Source organism: Bos javanicus, chromosome 3 (assembly GCF_032452875.1).
Source record: "Bos javanicus breed banteng chromosome 3, ARS-OSU_banteng_1.0, whole genome shotgun sequence".
NCBI lineage: Eukaryota > Metazoa > Chordata > Mammalia > Artiodactyla > Bovidae > Bos > Bos javanicus.
The window spans coordinates 26,947,638-26,967,533 of NC_083870.1; the positions used below are offsets into that span (position 1 = coordinate 26,947,638).

General features: G+C 46.9%; 1 protein-coding gene across 4 annotated transcripts in view; it reads left to right on the forward strand.

The window, feature by feature from the left end:
• Positions 1-19,896, forward strand: part of IGSF3 (immunoglobulin superfamily member 3) — a 130,098-nt gene that overhangs the window by 61,119 nt on the left and 49,083 nt on the right. For 2 of the 4 annotated variants that reach the window (XM_061409989.1, XM_061409998.1), the window contains exons 3-7: positions 5,182-5,559; positions 8,241-8,651; positions 13,300-13,689; positions 15,056-15,115; positions 17,858-18,259. In XM_061409989.1, coding sequence (XP_061265973.1) covers positions 5,182-5,559; positions 8,241-8,651; positions 13,300-13,689; positions 15,056-15,115; positions 17,858-18,259 — 1,641 coding nt within the window. The remainder of the gene's footprint in view (positions 1-5,181; positions 5,560-8,240; positions 8,652-13,299; positions 13,690-15,055; positions 15,116-17,857; positions 18,260-19,896) is intronic. The other 2 variants (XM_061410006.1, XM_061410016.1) reach the window with 1 other exon arrangement.

Sequence of the window (19,896 nt, forward strand, 5' to 3'; positions counted from 1 at the left end):
TATTGATTTCTAGGTTAATTCCATTTTGGTTTGCCAACAGATATTATATCATTCTATTTTTAAAAATTTGTTAAGGGTGGACTTCCCTGGTGGTCCAGTGGTTAAGAATCTGCCTTACAATGCAGGGAACATGGGTTCGATCCCTGGTTAGGGAACTAAGATCTCGCATGCCTCGGAACAACTAAGCCCTTGCACCACAGCTAGAGAGCCTACATGCCACAACTCCTGAGCCCAGGCCCCACAACTACAGAGTCTGTGTGCTGCAGTGAAAGATCCCACGTGCCACGGCTAAGACCCAGTGTAGCCAAATCAATAAATAAACAAATGAAAAGAAGTTATTAAACATTTTTTGTTAAGGGGTGCTTTATGGCCCAGAATGTGGTCTGTGTTGGTGAATGTTCTATGGGAGCATGAGAAGAGTGTGTATTCTGCTGTTGTTGGATGAAGTCTGTAGATGTCTATTGTGTCCAGTTGATTGAAGATATTGCTGAGTTCAGCTTTGCTCCTTATGGATTTTCTGCTTGCTGATTCTGTCCATTTCTGAGAGAAGGGTGTTGAAGTCATCACCTATGATAGCGGATTTGTCTATTTCTCCTTACAGTTGTCTCACTTTTTGCCTTCGGTAGTTTGAGGCTGTGTTGTTACATGCATACACAGTAAGAACTGTTATATCTTCTTGGAGAATTAACTCTTTTAATCACTATGTAATGTCCTTCTTTGTTCCTGATAATTTTCCTTCCTTTGAAGTCTGTCTAAAATTAATATAGCCACTCCAGCTCTTTTGATTAGTATTAACGTGGTATATTTTTCTCCACTCGTTGACTTCTCTTATTTTTGTTTGCACGGGGTTTCACTGCTGAGTGCAGCCTTTAGCTGGTTGTGGTGAGTGGGGCTTCTCATCACAGTGGTTTTTCTTGTGCAGAGCACAGGCTTTTGGTGCTGATTTAGCAGTGGTGCACAGGCTAGGCTGCCCTGATGCATGGACCAGGGATTGGACCTGTGTCCCTGCATTGGCAGGCGGATTCTTATCCACTGAACCCCCAGGGAAGTCCCACCCATTTCTTTTTAATCTTTGTGTCTTTATGTTTAAAGTGGTTTCTTGTAGGCAAGATATTGTTGGGTCATGTTTTTAATCCACTCTGACAATCTCCGTGTTTTAATTGGTATATTTAGATTGTTGACCTTTAAAGCGATTATTGATATAGTTGAATTAATATCTACCATTTTCATTAATATTTTTTGTTGCCCTTGTTTTTTATTCCTATTTTTATTTCCCACTCTACTGTCTTTTGTGTGTGTCTAGTCCTTTTTATACAGTTATATATAATACTTGGATTGTTTTAATTTAAAAAGTGATACTTGCTTATTGCAAAATAATTCAGAGAGTACAGAAATGTCTAAAGAAAAAATATTACTTAAAAAAAAAGGTGATCCCAGCCCGGAGGAACCTTCTGTTGTGGGCTGAGGGAAGATGAAAGGTGCAGTGGAGTTAGGGGATGCCTTGGCCAGGGTTGGGGACCTGGGTCTTTTTGAAGGTAGCAGCGTTTAGGAAGGGCTTCCCAGGTGGTGCTAGTGGTAAAGAACCTGCCTAGCAATGCAGGGGACATAAGAGATGCGGGTTCGATCCCTGGGTTGGGAAGATCCCCTGGAGGAGGGCATGGCAACCCACTCTAGTATTCTTGCCTAGAGAATCTCATGGACAGAGGAGGTGGGTGGGCTACAGGCCATAGGGTTGCAAAGAGTCGAACGTGATTGAAGTGACTTAGCACAGCACAGCTTTAGGAAAATGAGATCTGGATAGTAGGGGCAGTGCCCAGAGAGGGAAATGGGGAAGGTGGGGCGTATGGAAGGGGAATTAGACTGCTGAGAAGAAAAAGTTCATTTCTATTTCTATGCTAAGGTCCACTTCCTAAGAACAGCATTATTTTCAGTGTTCAAAGGCCCTTTGTGCGGTGGGAAGGAAATTAAGGAGATATTTAATAAGCAGGTGCAGCTGAATGTGTGTGGTTAAAGTACAGTCTACTATCTGTTTATTTATTTGTCAGGACTGTTTATAACCAGCTTCCGATAGGAGACAAGTAAAGTTGTTTTGACCCTGGTGCCCTGGCCTATTCAGGCCACTTAACACTGTTTACCTTTCTGGGGAATAATGTGTATGATCCCCTGATGTAGTGCTTCTGAAGGCCTGTAACTAGAGTGCATGCTGGGTGTCACCGCAGCCAGTGTCTGATGGGCCTCAGCTGCTTTCTATTGCCCAATTGCCCATTCACTGGAGGAGAATAAGACTTTCTTGACCCAGATCAGTGAAGGCAGGAGTTCAAAGCTATTGAGAGCCTTAAATCAGCATCTGGTCTTTCGTTTGAGCCCCTGGCTGACACTCTATCGATAGAGACATCTGGACACTGCTCTGTGTTGAGTTGAAAAAAAAAAAAAAAACCTAGTGCCCAGGTTTCTGCACACCAGATCAGTTACATGGGCTGGGGTCCAGGCCCTGTTATTTTTTAAAGCTCTCTGGGTGATTCCAGTACAAGTCTAAGGTTAAGTCCTGCCTTAAAGAAAGATGCCGGCTTGTCCTGACCTGCCTCCAGTCCTCTTTGTAGCAGGTGGGGACCGGTTGTGGCTATTTTGTCATAGAACACTAAAATGCAGGGAGACCAAAATCTTATGAATGGAGTTAGATGGTTTTCAAAGTTCTCCATTTCCGGAGGACTTCAAACATTTGGCTCAAGTGTCGCTATGTATATATAGTGCTTACTCGCTCCGTCGTGTCCGACTTTTTGCAACCCCATGGAGCCCGCCAGGCTCCTCTGTCCCTGGGGATTCTCCAGGCAAGAATACTGGAGTGGGTTGCCATGCCCTCCTCCTGGGGATCTTCCCAACCAGGTCTCAAACCCAGGTCTCCTGCATCACAGGTGGATTCTTTACCATCTGAGTCACCAGGGAAGCCCATATATATATATATATATAGTTTGTTTTTTTACATTGTCAGAGAAAGAGTACGCATAGTAAAAATGCAACACACTACATTTTAACATACTGAAAATAACTAATGAGCTGTTTGCCAACCATCTTGAATATAGTTGTAAATGCTGTCAACCAGAGTATATCAAGTGAATCCACATACCACTTTGATTTGATTTGCCACCCTCTAACCCCCTTTTTCACTTTCCTTACTTCTGTTGCTTCAGCCAAGATGGGATTCCATGTAAGATTTTGTTTGGGAGAAAAGATTCTGCATAAATAAAAGTTTATAAGCCACAGACCTTTCCTTGTAAGGTCTGTTTTAGATTAGATCAGTTTGCTTTAAGGCCCAAGCATCCCCCAGGCTGGGCTTAGAGATACTTCCCACTAGGATTTGAGCCATCCCAGCTGTTCCCCAGCTGGATCCACTTCAGATACGTTTACACTGGACAGCCATGATTGCCTTTCAGAGGGGGCGTGGGGGAAGTTTTCATGAAAATGGGAATGGGCTGCAGCTGTGGGTGGAAGTGGGTGGCCCAGAGATGGTGTCATTGTCAAGAGGCCATTGGCCTGACCTTGAGGGATCACTGGCCAAAATCCTGTTCCCTGTGGGTCCAGAGCCACAGACTGTTCCAGCCAGGAGAGGCCCATGTTAGCAGCTCTTCCTTTGTTGTTCTTCAGTTGCTATGTCCTGTCTGACTCTTTGCAGCTCCATGGACTGCAGCATACCCGGCTTTCCTGTCCATCACCAACTCCCAGAGCTTGCTCAAACTCATGTCCATTGAGTTGGTGATGCCATTCAACTATCTCATCCTCTGTCATCCCCTTCTTCTCCTGCTTTCAATCTTTCCCAGCATCAGGGTCTTTTCTGATAAGTCGGCTCTGCACATCAAGTGGCCACAGTATTGGAGTTTCAGCTTCAGCATCAATCCTTCTGATGAATATTCAGGGTTGATTTCCTTTAGGATAGACTGGTTTGATCAAGCAGCTCTTCTTTAAGGACTAATTATAGGCTAGGCCCTATGCTAGGGGTGTTACAGATCTTGTCTTATTCAGTCTTTTTGATAACTCTGTGAGGCACACATGATTATCCCCATTTTATGGATGAGGAAACAGGCTTCAAGAGGTTAAGTCACTTATCCAAGGTCACAGGTTATAAGTGACAAAGCTAGTCACACATGCTAGTCCCCTCCAAAGCCTTCCTAGAAATCATCTTATGGATGAAGAGATCAAGGTCCAGAAAGGAAAAGCCACTTGTCCAAGATGGCACCACCAGCTCCAGTTCCTGGCAGAGCTGCAACTAGCCCTTACCTGCCACAGGGTCATGTCCCCTGCCGCCTTCTCAGTGGTTCAGGCAGAGTCAGTTGTGCTGGCATGGAATGAGAAAGCAAACTTACTATCTTTCTTGTCCCCAAGTCTGCGAGGGGAGACCATGTTAAGAGCATATCGAAGGCAGGCAGGGGCCACTTGGAGAAGCAGATCCCAGCCAGGAGGCGGGGCAGCCGGTGGTGAATCAGAGCCCAGTTTCCAGGGCAGCCTTGAAACGTCTTTGACTTGGGGCGGCACTGACAGTTGCCCCCATCGGTGGTGTGTGGGCATCTGGGCAGCAGGGTTCTGCATCAGCCCTTCCCATTCCTGTTCATGTGAATAGCAGCCTTTAGGAGCTCAGCTCCACCTCCACGTGTGGAGGGAAGAGGGTGTATGAAATGTGTCCATGATGGCCTACCTTTGCAAATAAGGGTGCGGAACCAAAGAAAGGACCCAGGATTCCCTCCTTCCAGCTCTCTAATCAAGAAAGGAGCATTTAATTTCAGCCAGACTGCAAGGTGGTTGCTTTTGTTCTCCTCTGAATTTGTGCCAAGGATGCAACTTTCCCTGCTCATTTTATTAAAAACTTTATAAACAGCACTAATAAATAGATATAAAACTGCCGCCTAAATGACAGAGAGACTAAATGAAATTCCCAAGGGTCAGCCATTGAATAAATAACAGGACCATGTCCTTGCACGATCACATTCTCATATATGCAAATTCGGGACAGTGCCTTACCACGGGATGTTTTAATTAATATTTATAAATCACAGAGCGCCTTGGAAAGGGCTGCTAAGTTATTTATATTATTATCATGTCACTTGAATCACAAGCCCTTTGTAGACTGCTGCCTGCTTTGCATTTTAGTCTGAGACGTGAGAGAGCCCGTCGTGTGTGTCTCCCCCACAGGTGTCGTGTCAGCGCAGCGGCAAGTCAGCATCCAGGAGGGACCCTTGTACCGCACGGAGGGCTCTCACATCACCATCTGGTGCAATGTCAGTGGCTTCCAGGGGCCCTCTGAGCAGAATTTCCAGTGGTCCGTTTACATGCCCAAGGCCCCAGAACGCGAGATCCAGATCATCAGCACCATGGACGACACCTTCTCTTATGCCATCTACACGCAGCGTGTCCGCAGCGGGCAGATCTACGTGGAGAGGGTCCAGGGGAACTTGGCCTTATTACACATCATTGATCTCCAGACGCGGGATGCCGGGGTGTACGAGTGCCACACGCCCAGCACCGACGAGCGGTACTTCGGGAGTTACAGCGCCAAGACGACCGTCGTGGGTAAGGAGATGACTACATCCGTGTGGCTGATGTTCTGCCTGAGTGTTGTAGTGAGTTTAAACTGTGAAAATAAATTATCCTAGACTGACTGGGTGCTTAAACAACAAGCAGTTATTTCTCACTGTCCTGGAGGCTGGAAGTCTAGATAATCAGGGTGCCAGTGTGGTCAGTTCTGAGGAGGGCCCTCATGGGGATTGCTGAGTACTAACTTTCTCTTGTCTCCTTACCTGGCAGAAAGGGAATGAGAGAGCTGTCTGGGGTCCCTTTATAAGGGCGCTAATCCCTGAATCTTTTTCCCTGGCAGTCTGTGTTTTCAATGCAGGGGATTCAGGTTAGATCCTTGGTTGGGGAACTAGGGATCTAGTTGGGGAACTGCCACATGCCAGGCAGTGCGGCCAAAAAAATTTTTTTAAAGGAGCACTAATCCCATTTATGAGAACTTCATCCTGATGTCCAAATCACCTCTCAAAGGCTTCATTTCCAGATACCAACACAGTGGGGATTGGGTTTCAACACAGGAATTTGGGGGATGGGGGAGAGTGTAAACATTCAGTCCATAACACTAAGTCAGTTCTTTTATAGTACAGTTTTATTTGACTTTTGAGGGCTTCCTGGTGGCTCAGAGGTTAAAGCGTCTTCCCGCAATGCGGGAGACCTGGGTTCGATCCCTGGGTTGGGAAGATCCCCTGGAGAAGGAAATGGCACCCCACTCCAGTATTCTTGCCTGGAAAATCCCATGGATGGAGGAGCCTGGTAGGCTACAGTCCACGGGGTCACAAAGAGTCGGACACGACGGAGCGACTTCACTTTCGCTTTCACTTTAGGGCTTCCGAGGTGGTGCTAGTGGTAAAGAATCCGCCTACCAATGCAGGAGACGCAAGAGACATAGGTTCAATCCCTGGGTTGGGAAGAACCCCAGGAGTAGGAAATGGCAACACACTCCAGTACTCGTGCCTGGAAAATTCTATTGGCAGAGGAGCCTGGCAGGCTACAGACCACAGGGCTGCAAAGAGTCGGATACAACTGAGCACATAACATAGCATTTGACTTTAAAAGAAGAATCCAAAGCTCCCCAAATATTTTAGAGGTCACCAAGTAGCATAGGTGAAGCAAGTTTTATGTGTTCACTTGTAAATAGAATGTTGAAGCTGCAACTTAAAGAAGAAGATCTAATGCAGATGTTAAGAACTTAAGAGGAGGTTAACTGACCCTCTCTAACTGATGAAAGGGGATATAAAAATATAAGGCAAGGACATTTGTGGTTGGTAAGCTGAAGAACCGATGAGGAAGATGAAGCATGTGTCATCTGCAGGAAGAGGCCAAACCTCCAGGAAATGATGGGCCTTTAGATGGCGCCTCTGAGCCACTGGGGATGCTGCTGTGTCAGGAAGCAAGTGTGGCTGCAGGACTCTGCTCAGACCTGGAGTGGGTCTGTGTGTCCTTTGGTGTCAGAGTAAGGAATTGTGCGCCAGCTCTTGGTGCACCAGTCTCCTTTTACCCCTGTGCTCCCCAGATGAGGGAGGGAGCTGGAAGAGGGAGGGCCGGGGAGGGAGATTTCCATGTGGTTGGCTCTGGGCCACAGTTTCCCAATGTGAAGGGTCAGAAATATCAAGGCCATTCTGTTTTTCTGTCCAAGTCATAACTTCCAGGCTTAATTATGATAATAAAAATGAAATCAAAATTTCCACCCTTCAAATCAGAGAAGAGGATGATGTTTAGTCTCCAGGGTAAAATGCTGACCAGGTGACCACAGAGGTAATCTTATCGCTTGCCTGACTCATCCCCATTTCATGGCTTCCTTCCAGCCCACGAGCACATGTTGACACATGAGTTATATGAAAATTAAACCTACTAAAAAATTGAGGACCCTGCTGTTTCTCTCTGCCACAACCCTTTTTTTTTAAAAAAAAAAAAAAAAAGAAGAAATAGCTTTTCTAGAGTACTGCATTGCTGACGTGAGTTGGGGGAACATGGGCGTGGAGTGGCTAGAAAGGAGAAAATGAGCAAGTTGTATAGAAAATGTGACATTCCAACTTCCAGGAACTCTTTTTGTTTGAAGATGAGTCAGTAGCCAAGTTAAAGTTTCTGAAAGCAATTTCACTTTGAACAACAAAGTCTTATTTCACCTGACATAAAATTTCTTTGACATGTTATTTTTAGTGAGTTCATTTATTGTGTAAAATGACATGCAGTGTCTGCAAACATTATTTTATCAATTTTTTAATAGAATTTTTTAATTTAGCTGATTTACAATATTTCAGGTGTACAGCAGAGTGATTCAGTTACACACACACATATAAATATATATGTACTTTTTCAGATTGCTTTCTGTTATAGGTTATTATAAGATATTGAATATAGTTCCCTGTGCTACACAGTAAGCCCTTGTTGTTTTCTGTTTTATTTATAGTGGTGTGTCTTTGTTAATCCCAAATTCCCAATTTATCCCTCTGCTCCCAACCCACTTTTTATCCAAGTGTTATTGAAATACCAGACAGGAAGCGTTAAGTGCCAAACAGTTGCAGTCCAAATCCAGACAGAAGTGTCGTTCTGTTTCTGTGCTGCCCGGGGTCCTCCGTGGCCCCACAGAACTGTGGAAGCCCGGGTGGGTTGGCACTCAGCCCCTCGAGCGTAAGATCTGTGGCCTAATGACCGTGCTTGGGGTGGTTCGTGTGTTGCAGTGATCCCGGACACCCTGCAGGCCACCGCTGTGCCGCAGACTTTGCACAAAGTGGAGCAGGACCGCCTGGAGCTCACATGTGACACATCCACGGAGACGCTGCAGCACAGCCACCTGTCAGTGGCCTGGCTCCGGCAGCGGGGCGGCGAGAAGCCGGTGGAGGTCATCGCCCTGAGCCGGAACTTTGTGCTGCAGTCGAGCAGCGACTATGTGCAGAGGCAGAGCCTGGGGGAGGTGCGCCTGGACAAGCTGGGGAGCACCACCTTCCGCCTCACCATCTTCCACCTGCAGCCCTTCGACCAGGGCGAGTTCTACTGCGAGGCCACTGAGTGGATCCAGGACCCGGACGGCTCGTGGTACCCCATGACCCGGAAGCGTTCTGAGGGGACCGTGGTCAACGTCCAGCCCACCGGTGAGTCTGTCTGGCGGGAGGTGGTGCAGACTCCTTTGACGACTCTGCAAGGACTCTGGGTCCCTAGGGGCCAGGTATCCCAAGCCCTGATCCTCTCTCATTGTGCTCTCCCAGCCCCTGAGTCCAGCTGGGCTCCAGATTAGAGCTGACAGCTGTTGGTGGCTGCTTCAGCTGGGCTGGGGGTAGGCGTACTGTGGGCACTCAGTCCACTGGTTTTGGTTGGAGGGTATGGTTGTGCTGGCATGGAGATGCAGGAAGTGCACAAGGGTCCTTGCATCACTGCTCACCTCTAATGAGGGGCTGCCTTGTTCTGATGATCAGAGGTGTGGTTTGTGGGAGATGAGCTGGACTGCCTGAAGTACAAGCTGTGGGGGGGACTTCTCTTCAGGACCTGTCTCTTGACTCTCCTGCCCCATTTGCTCCAGTTAAATGGTGGTGGTCTTGGTCTCTGCATAGCTCTCTTGCCCCACTTGTTCTGTCATTCTGGGGCTGTGCTTCTGACTTACCTAATAGCACAGATACCCAGGCTTGGGCAGTACAGATTCCTGAGTCAGGCTTCCGGGGTGGGACCTGGGAAGCTGAGTTTTCAGTACACTTCCACTGTAGACAGTCTATGCTTTGTCAAGCACAGCTCTAGAGCCAACAGGGCAGAAGCGATTCTCTGGGTACCTAATGGATGTTAGAACTTTACAAGGAGGGTTAGGCTCCTGGACTGGGAGCACTTTATCTGTTCTGTAGGATCCAGAGTATTTAGCGGCTTCTGAAACTTCTGGTACTAAGAAATCCACAGAAGGCGCTTTATTTCATATTTATCCCTTCCCTTCCTGGCTGGTTTTAAGAGCAGCTTCAAAAGTCTGGGCCACATTTTGAGTCTTAATGCTTTTAAATTAGGTTGCATCAGTTAATCTTCTTTTATTTTAATCTTGCCAATTTGGAATGAGGATTTTTTTTTTTTTTGAATTTGCCCCAGCAAATGTATCCAGACTAAGCAAAGGGAAAACTAGGTGGAAAAAAAACAAAAAGTCGATGACTTCACTCCGTGTCCCAGTGATGTTCTGGTTCAGTGGTTGTAGCCCCAGTGTTGCCCTTCTCTTACTTCATTTCAGTCAACATTTAGTAAGTCTCTGCAGCACTGCAGGTGTGGTGATAGGCCTCGGGGACTCGGAGATGAAGAACACTTGGTCCCTGCCTTAGGGAACTGCAGATATGAAAGCCAGGGGCTGAGTGGAGGGCAGTGAGTGTGAGTGGATGGGGTGCCCTGGGGACACAGTGAATATCATTCTTCTGACAACAGTGTTTTTCCTGGATGGGGTCGTTAAAGCAGAGTCAGGAAAACCAACCCATTTGGTGACTTTGAGTTGAGGCTTGAAGCTTGAACATGCATCAGGAGGAGAAGCATAAAGGTACAGAATTATTTGTCATGTTTGGCATGCACAGAGGAATCAAGGGTAGGCAGATGTTGAGTTCCAGATATGAGTGGTGAGAGATAAGAGGTAGGAGATAGGAAAGATGGCCTGAAGCCCCATCTGCTGTAATGTGAGCTTGGCTTTGACTCTCTGGTCCAAGCATCTCTCAAGCTGTTCTCCTTGGACTCCTAAGAGCCCCATAGAGGTGCCTGAGCAGTCGCTTTGTGGGTGGACGTGTGTGCGTGTTGGTGTGCGTGGGTAGACGCCATGGTGGGGGGTGCTGAAGGAAGGCATGTGAGGCCTACAGTGTCCCCTCCTTGCCTCAACCAAACGTTTTCTATATCGGGCAATAAAAGACGTATGCGGAAAGGAAGACCCCCCTCTCCTCTGCCCAAGCAAAGTCTGAAAACCACTGCTGTAGACACTTGGAGGAGGGAATAGAGATTTGTAAACACATCAGTGGCATAGTCAGACTGGGTTTTAGAAAGGAAAAACCACGGAGGCCACCTAGGGTTGAGCTGACAGGTTGGATCTGAAGTCAGGAGACCAGGGAGGGAAGGGCTGATGCGGCCACAGCTGGGTCAGTGGCACCGACCTGGCAAGTGAGCAGTGGGTGCCAGGGGCAAACAGAATGGAGAGGACTAGGGAAGGAGGAAGCCAACTATTGGGAGCCCTGAGGCTGGGGCTCAGGGTGATTCCTTGAACTGTGATAAGGAGGGATGAGGTGATGTGCCGAGTGATACTTGAAAGCCTCTGCTTCCCCTTCAGTGGCAGCACTGGTTGGCTTTCCTCTTGTTCTTGTCAGTTTTGGTCAAGGAGTCCATCCTGCAAGCAGACTCTCATGGAGATGCTCTGTGTGTGAAGCAGCCAGCATGTCATCAGACATGGAGCTCAGTTTGAGGTTGAACTTGGGACTGATGATGTCCCCAGGAGAAGCCCGTGGGGTGAAATTGGGAAAGGACCCAGGAGAACTGTGGCAGTGAGAGGTGGTCAAGGAAGCCAGTCCCAGTGACAGAGAAACAGAGTGGTCAGGCCAGTTGGCAAGAAGCAGGGCGGAAAGTGTTATGGACACAAAGTAGGAGAGCTGGTCCAGAGGCTCAAACCTAAGCCTTCTGCTGTGATGGGTTGGGGGGCGGGGGTGTCACTGGAGACATTTGCTCAGTCAGTGAAGTGTGGCAGAAGGTCAGAAGCAAAATTTCAGTGAGCTGAGGAGGGAGAGGGGATTGGAAAAAGCATACATCAGTGTATGGAGGTTTAATTGACTAGGAAAGAACAAGGGCAAATTGCTGGGCAGAAAGGAGGAATCTTATCTTAACCTGGCAATGTGAAGGCGTCACCATGCCAGGAGGGGGAATCCCATGAGATCAGAAGAATCTAAGGAAGACTGCCACAGTTGCAACCAGCCTGACTTGGAGGAAGTGGGAAGTCTGAGGTCTGGGGCACCTGTTCGTAAGACTTTGGTGGCATTTATGTGGAAGGGGTGATTTTTTTGTGTGTTTGTTTAAATCATTGATGTTGAGTTATAAGTTACTGCAATGTGGTTGACCAGAAAGCCAGTGTCTGGCAGCTGACATGGGTTCAGTCCCATGTGGGTGTGTGTGTCTAGACAGAGGCTGGCAGAGTGAAACCCACATCTCTCAGGTTGGTCTTTTGGGAGGCAAAGCCGAGGCAACAGGTGTCACTTTGGAAGTGAGACCCTAGAGTCATTGCGTCTAGTTCACTTTGTCAGCAAGTTTGGGTAATAAAAGGAAGAGGCTGATTCGCTGGACAAGATAGGTATTTGGGGCAAGACACGGGCTCCGGTGGGAAGGGAGGAGATGGAGAGCCTGAGGAATGGGTGGGTACAAAACGAGAAGGGTAATGTGGAAGCAAGTGCTCTTGTGATTCCTGTGTTTTTAGGGAAATGGGATTCTCGTCTGCTTGAATAGTGCATGGGATAGGGGATAAGAACAAGGCAAGGTGGGATTTCCCTGGTAGTCCAGTGGTTAAGACTGTGCTTCCAACACAGGGGGCGAGGGTTTGATCCCTGGTCATGGTAACTAAGATCCCACATGCGACACAGGGTGGCCAAAAAAAAAAAAAAAAAAGAATGAGGCAAAGGCCCTGATAATAGAGGTAAAGACGTGGGAACGCCAGTGTAAGGAAGACAGTTGAGATTGGAGCTTATGATTCTACAAGGAATTCAAACATCCCTGTGATGAGATTCTCCCTTCCATGTTCTCTTTAGAGGAACAGAGCTGGAACTGGGAGGAGAAGGACTTGGGCAGTGGTTGAAGCTACAGCCTCCCCTACCCAAGGCTCTGTGACTGTTTCCAGAAGCTTCTCCTGCCCTTCACTCCTTTGTCCCCTGCCACCGGTGCCCATGAGACGCGATCATTGTCTCATGGCGTTGACAGACACACTATTACATGGTGTGCAGGACAGTTAGTGGCAGTGAGCCCTTCTTTGATCGTTGCCCTGCCCCCTCCCCCCATTCCCGATTAAGCCTCTGGTTCTTTGAAGGGTGCTTGAGTTCATTGATTGTTTTAGAGGTCATGTGGCTGTCAGTGGAAGTAGGTACTTGCCCCCTCCATCTTTCTAGAGATTGATCCGGTGGATGATGGACTAGTGAAAAGACATTAGTTTTCACTTTTCCTATGCAATTTTGTTAGGGATTGTCTTTTTATTTGCAATATTCACATGAGAGTGGAAGACATTTTTCTCTCTCTCCATAAATAGACTGAGAAAAATAGACATTTTTTTTCTCTCTCCAGATAGATAAATAGACTGAGAGAAAGAATATTTATTAAGATTGGGGTCAGCACCTGGGCCGCTGGGTAATTTTATCTCACAAGTCTAGCAGGGTAATGTCTATAATATCTACTGAAAATATTTGTACTCCTGATGCTTTGACGGAGTTCTGGGTATATAGATCAAGGTTGGACCTTTGTAATCTGCCGTGAAATTGAAATTAGGAGTGATATTGCTTGCTGATCTCTGGGAGTGAAATCTAAGGCATTATAAGCTGCAGACAGAGCTTCGTCACTTTGGGATTAAGAAGACCCTTAAACTTTTTGGGTCTGGCTACCTTTGAGTTTCCTCTGAGATAGTCAAGAGTTTTTCTCTTAAGACAGGTGTGGCAGTGCCTTCCCAGTAGTCAGCTTGTTGAGAGGGTGGCGACGGTGGGAATTTGCTGATGCAGCTTGGAGCGCTGGGGCCCTTGGTCACCCAGAATGCATCCATCTTGTTATTTGTTTTCTCAGACAAAGAGTTCACCGTTCGGCTGGAGACGGAGAAGCGGCTGTACACGGTGGGAGAGCCGATGGAGTTCAGATGCATCCTGGAGGCGCAGAACATTCCCGACCGTTACTTCGCTGTCTCCTGGGCCTTCAACAGCTCACTCATCGCCAGCATGGGGCCGAACGCTGTGCCAGTCCTCAACAGTGAATTCACCCATCGGGAAGCCAGGGGCGAGCTCCAAGTGGCCAAGGAGAGCGACAGTGTCTTTGTGCTGAAGATCTACCACCTCCGCCAGGAGGACAGCGGAAAATACAACTGTCGTGTGACGGAGAGGGAGAAAACAGTAACCGGGGAATTCATCGACAAGGAGAGCAAGCGTCCCAAGAACATACCCATCATCGTCCTCCCCATCAGTAAGTGTAGGGAGGGGCCGCTTCCTTTCCCTCCTCCCACTGGTCTGGTCCAGGAGCTAGCATCATCTCAGGGAAGTCTGGGGAGAAGAGAAGAGCTGGGGGAGGGCAGGGCAGGTTCAAGCAGCTGGCAGAGAAAAGCCCCCTCCTTTCTCCAGCTCACCTGCCCACACTTAGCACCCTGCCCCCTCCCCCCTCTTGTAGGCAGAGCATCAGGTGTGTGTTTGCAGGCTGGCGAGGGGCCTGGCAGATCTGAATGCTGGCAGCTCTATATAAACGCCAACAGTGCCAGTTCAGCTTGGAGACCAACCAGGACTCCAGCACAGCTGTTCACTCCCATGTGGGAATTAAATCCCAGAAGAAATGGGTGGGTGCCTGCTTTGAAAACTTATTTAAGAGGGTTGGTCTTTTATGGGAGGATTTTAAATCCTAAAGAGCATTATTAGGAAAGATTTGCTTTCTGGGTTTGAGGGTGTAGGGATTGGCATTTCCCTAATTGTCTCTTCCCTTCTGGAAGTGGGTTTTTAAAAGTCAGTGGATGGGACCTCTCACATCATCCTGGAGCATAGGCTTTTAAAGCTTAGCTCATTTCCAGGGTTGCTTAGGTGAGCTCCCTGCCTGCTTGTAGCTGGCATTGTCTGGGTGGGTATCAGTCAGGACTGGGGGATTAGGGGACTGCCTGTGTTTGCTTATCTTGGGTTTAATCATTCATAGTATCAGCATGTCCTTATTAATATCTCATTTCTCTCATAGTTCTATTTTTAGTAAAAAGAGAAACCTTAGAATGCTCTGATTTTAAACAAGATGGTGAAGTTTTTAAACTAACCTTTAACCTTTTTCTCCACTGCTCAAACTGTTCTTTCTCTTAGGCCTGTAATGATTCCCTTTACATTTTTATTTACACTTTGACATTTTTAATACAGTTTCAAGTGTGAAGAAAAAACAGACAACAAGGGTCTTGCCGCTCTTTTTTTCTTTTCTCACCAACAGGATGGCTTTCTTTTGTGCTTATTTTTTTTTAAATTGCTCTCTGACACACATCTCATTGTCTTGAAATTCTTTTCTTTCTTATTCCCCACTGCAATGCCTAGCATGGTGCTTTGCATAGGGTAGATGCTTGCTGAATATTTGTAGAATGGAATTTGTTGAATTGGATGCCCCTTCTTTACTATTTTCCTGTCGGTCTGTGCTTGCCTTAACCACGGACTCTCTACTTTTAAATCTGCAACTAATTCCTCATTGTTCTGTAAGGATCCAGTGAAGGACAGCCACACTGTGTCCTTCCTCTGTTTTTTGTACTAAGCGATTTCCCCCATCCCCTTCCAAGAACTTGTTTGATGATCTGTGGCCTGCTATATTGCTTTTCCAGCAGATAACTGGGTAGTTAAAGTCCCCCAGCACCACCAGATCCTGCCCCAAGGCCACTTGGGTAAGTCTACCAAAGAACACAGTGAATCACATCGGTAATGGTGATAGTAAAAACTTGGATTTTAATGGCGCTTTAACTCCCAAGAGCCCAAACTGCTTCTGCGTATATCATCTCCTTCTCCACTCCCGGCCCTCCAATCCAGTAGTATTCTGTTCATCCTCTGAATGAAGAGATCAGAGCACCATACAGGGAAGTGGCTAAGCCGGTTCCGTTTAGTGGTCAAGCTTGCATCGCATTAGAAATATCTGCTTCTAACGCCAGATCCACTGCTCTGCGCTTAGCCTGTGCTCCACCATCAGTCTCCTGATTTGGAATTTCATTGTGACCATGCACTTAGATTCTCATTAGTTCTGTCCTGGTTTTCATTTAATCCAGAGAGTTTTAAATTGCTGGCTGCCTTTTTCTCAAGCCTGGAAACGCTTGTAAATAGTCTTAATGGGCAGTTAGCTTTGTGTCTGTATTTGCTTTTGCCTGGGCTGCAGAATTTTTTTTTTTTTTCCTTGTAGTTTCACATCTAACTGTGTGGTTTTTTCAGGCTTGCTCAAACAGCAGATTACCAAACAGCAGCCCTCGTAACAAATGAGCCAGGGCTTATAGAAAAGCCCATTAGGGTGATAGTAGGGGGTGGGAGTGATGCCCTGTAAGTCATTCTTCTGCTTAAGGCAAGAGGAGACTTTTTTTTTCCATTGATGCCAAAGTTGCCCTTCTTTAATTTCTCACTTTGAATTGATAGCACTGGAAGTGAGTCATTAATGAGTCTTTAATCTAAAGAGGAATATTGTTACTATTAACAATGATGAAAAATAATTACCCGATCTGATACTCTCAGTGTCATGACCTTTAGAAGTAGGACTATTAGTACTTCCATTTTGCACATGAGAAATGAAAGCTTGTGTAAATTTAGTAAGAGCCCCAAGACTGCAGGGTTAGTGGGCAGTAGACTGGGGCCTGGAACCTGGTCTGTCTGCCTCCAAATCCTAGTTTTTAGACATGAGTGCTGTAGATGTAGCTACTCAGGAGATCTGTCATCACCATGAATCATCTTGGTGTGGCTCCTGGGAAAATTCCTATTCCCCACTCTGTCTATCTAGACCTTTTTTCACGTGAAACAAGCTTATCCAGAATGGGTGGCCGACACGTTCACTATAGCAAGAGCTCCATGCCCGGGCTCAGTGCTTATCTTTGCCTCTTTCTGCCTGTGGGTAAAATAACAGGGCTAAGATAGACTCCAAATGCATGGTCGTGGATATGCTTTTCCCCTCAGTAATTGGGTGTGCCCCTTGATCTGGGATTAGATTGATTGATTGATTCAAAATTGTTGTATATGTTTCATGTGGATGGTGCCCAGAAAATTGGAGCTGAATCAATCTGGTACTTTCTGGTTTTTTTATACCTTGCTTTTTGAGCTCTATAGATAATTATACAAAATAATATATGCATAATCAAGATAGATTAAAATACCCAAAGTCTTTATGAAAAACAAATAGTTAATGGGAATAGTAAAATTAATTATCATGATGGCCAGTTTTTGAAAACCTATGTATTAGGTGATTTATAGACATTGGCTTATTTACTTTATAATCTTTTAAAAATTCACAATATAAATAACACTCTCTCCACCCATCCCATTGAAGAAGGCATGTTGAGCTTAAATAATTCCATTGAAGGAGGTCAGATAGCTAAGTGAGTAGCAAAGGAATAAAGGGAGTAGAATCCTTATCCTGGAGTTTGATTGGCAGAAAGTCAAGGTCGAGAGCAGCAGAACCGCTGGGCTAGGTGGATGGCCATGGGAAGGCGAGCCACTGCCTTTGGTCTGTTCCTCTGTGTTGATGAAGCCTGAAAGGTTGCTCCCCACTCGCTCTGTGAAATGAGGCCTTTGCTGCTGCATTATTGCCCACAACCAAGGAAGAAAGCACATGTTGTCCTCCAAATACTTCCTGTCACTTTTTTTTCCTACTTCCTAATATTGCCCTGAAAGACTCAAATGACATATATGAATGTTCAGCTTTCATTTGACTGCTGTGGCCCTAAATAATGGGAAGATGAGGTGAAGTAGAATTTTCAAGCTATTTAACTCACTGAAAATCCAAGTCAAAAATTCTTAACCCTGCTGAACACATTCCAGTCATCCATCAGACTCTGAGGGGGATCGGTTCCAAGACCACCCCAAATCTGAGAATGCTCAAGTCCCTTATACAAAGTGGCTTTTTGGATTTACATATAATCCACACTCATCATCTCTAGACTACTTATACCTAATACAATGTAAATGCTATATAGAGTTGCCAATTTGCCAAAATTCAAGTTTCGTTTTTTGGAACTTTCTGGAATTTTTTTTTTTTTTTTGAATCTTTTCTATCCACAGTTGGTTGAATCCATTTATGTGGAACCTATGGATATGGAGGGCTGACTAGACCTGATGAATTGTTTTATGCCCTAAGGGTAATGTTTGATGACATATTTCTTAGGTTCTGATCCAGTCTCGGGTCTTAGGCCCTCAGTGTCCCACATGTTATCTTTGCACCCAGCAAAGGCCCTCCAAGGTTATCAGATCTAAAATCCAAGGCAGCAAAGCCCAGAGCCAGCCAGGGCTCGTGGCAGCAAGCATCAGAGGGCTTGCATCCTCCCAGGTCCCCTGTACCTGAATAGAGTGACATTTGTACCCTTTCTCCTGTGATGTCTGTGGGGAGGGCACAGTGGAGCCCAGAAAGCCCCAGCGTGGCACTCTCTCCCTCTCCCCAGAGAGCAGCATCTTTGTGGATGTGGCCAGCAACGCCAGCGTCATCCTGGAGGGCGACAATCTGCACCTTACCTGCAGCATCCGGACGACGGGCCGGCCACTTAGCCGCTTCTCCGTCATCTGGCAGCTGGTGGACCGGCAGAACCGCCGTAGCAACATCGTGTGGCTGGACCGAGACGGCACTGTGCAGCCCGGCGCATCCTACTGGGAGCGCAACAGCTTTGGGGGCATCCAGATGGAGCAGGTGCAGCCCAACTCGTTCAGCCTGAGCATCTTCAACACCAGGAAGGAAGACGAGGGCCAGTACGAATGCCACGTGACCGAATGGGTGCGGGCCGTGGACAACGAGTGGCAGATCGCAGGGGAGCGCCGGGCCAGCACTCTCGTCTCCATCACTGCTCTCGGTAAGTAAGCTCTGCTGTCTTTTGGTGGGACTGTTGCGGGAGATGCTCCCGTTTTAAGACACGTATGAGAAAAAGTCACTCAGTTGTGTCCGACTCTTTGCAACCCCATAGACTACAGCTTGCCAGGCTGTTCTGTCCATGGGATACTGGAATGGGTTGCCGTTTCCTTCTGCAGGGGATCTTCTCAACCCAGGGATTCAACCTGGGTTTCCTGCAGTACAGGTGGACTGTTTATCATCTGAGCCACCAGGGAAGCACATGGAAAATGGATGGCACCTTCCAAAGGTTTTGATTGAAGAAAGCATTGACGAAGTACGGATGGGGTTCAGGGCACCGACAGTGGTTCAGCATGGTGGGCCCAGGGGACGGGTGACAGCCGGGCACTGTTACTACTCCTGGGTCTGGGTGGTAGGAATGAAGTTGTAAGGATTCTGGCCTGGGTGGTCCCAGGTAGAGGAACAAAGGCCACTGCTGAAACTGAGCTGGAAGAATGGAAGCAGGTTCTCTCCCTCCTGCACCCAGGCCCTCCTCTCCAGGGGCTCAGCCCTCCTGGCAGTTTAGAGCCTGGTAGAGAAGGGTAGGACAAAACCTTTCACCATTTATTTAGCATTTTCTACCCTTCCTGGCTGAGTGTAAATACTTAAGTTTAACTGTCTCTTAGAATCCTCACCTAGCCTACAAGTAAACACTGTCATTTTACAAGGAGACTCCTTAGAGGGGATAACTCATTTGCCCAGGGCTATAGCTTTTAAATGACAGATCCACAGTCTTGAACCCGGGAAGCCAGCAATCTGCCTTAAAATGTTTTTCAAAGCCTGTGTTTTTATCTTTTCCTCCATACAGCTCTTCCTAAAGAAAGCCATTTCCTGATTAGCATGAAATTAAGATACCTTGATACCCTGGCTAAAACCAGGGTATATTAGATTTCCTTCTCACGGGGTAGTTAAAGAGGCTTCCATCAACATTTATCTGCCTAATGGAATCTGTATATTACATTTTACAAGACCAGTCAGCTACTTTGCTGGGAAGGTACCTTGTCATGTTAAGTATTCCTGTTTGCCAAGAGACTGTGACATCAGTTGTCCTCAGCGATTTCCTATCCCACCCCTGGACCATGCTCACCTTCCTCGTTGGGAGGGCTGCTGATGTTTCTGGGCACACCCCACTGGAAGTGGCAGCCCCAAGTGGTTTTGCCCTCACCAAAGTCCTGGGTCACCACCCGCCCCAGATCAGAACTACTTTTCCTTTCCAAAGCTTAATCCCAAAGATTGACCTGCCTTCTGCACTCACCATGCAGCTCAGATTTTTGTGTCTGGAAACCTCATCTAGTGGTTGAGTTTCCTGTTCAGCTCAATCCCTGAACCTCTGCTCAGCATCCTCTGTGGACATATGGGAAAGGAACTTGTGAGGAAAGTCCTGGGTGTCCAACAGGGGGAGTCTCTCTTTCCTGTGAGGCTAGGAATGTCTGAGGGGTGGATAGAGGTAGAAGTAATTTTATAGCATCAGGTTGTCCTCTGAATTTTTTTTAAACCATATATATATATATTTTTTTTTTTTAACTTTTTGGCTTTTCTGGGTCTTTTTTGGGGCAGAGGCTTAGTTGCACCATGGCATGTGGGATCTTAGTTCCCTGACCA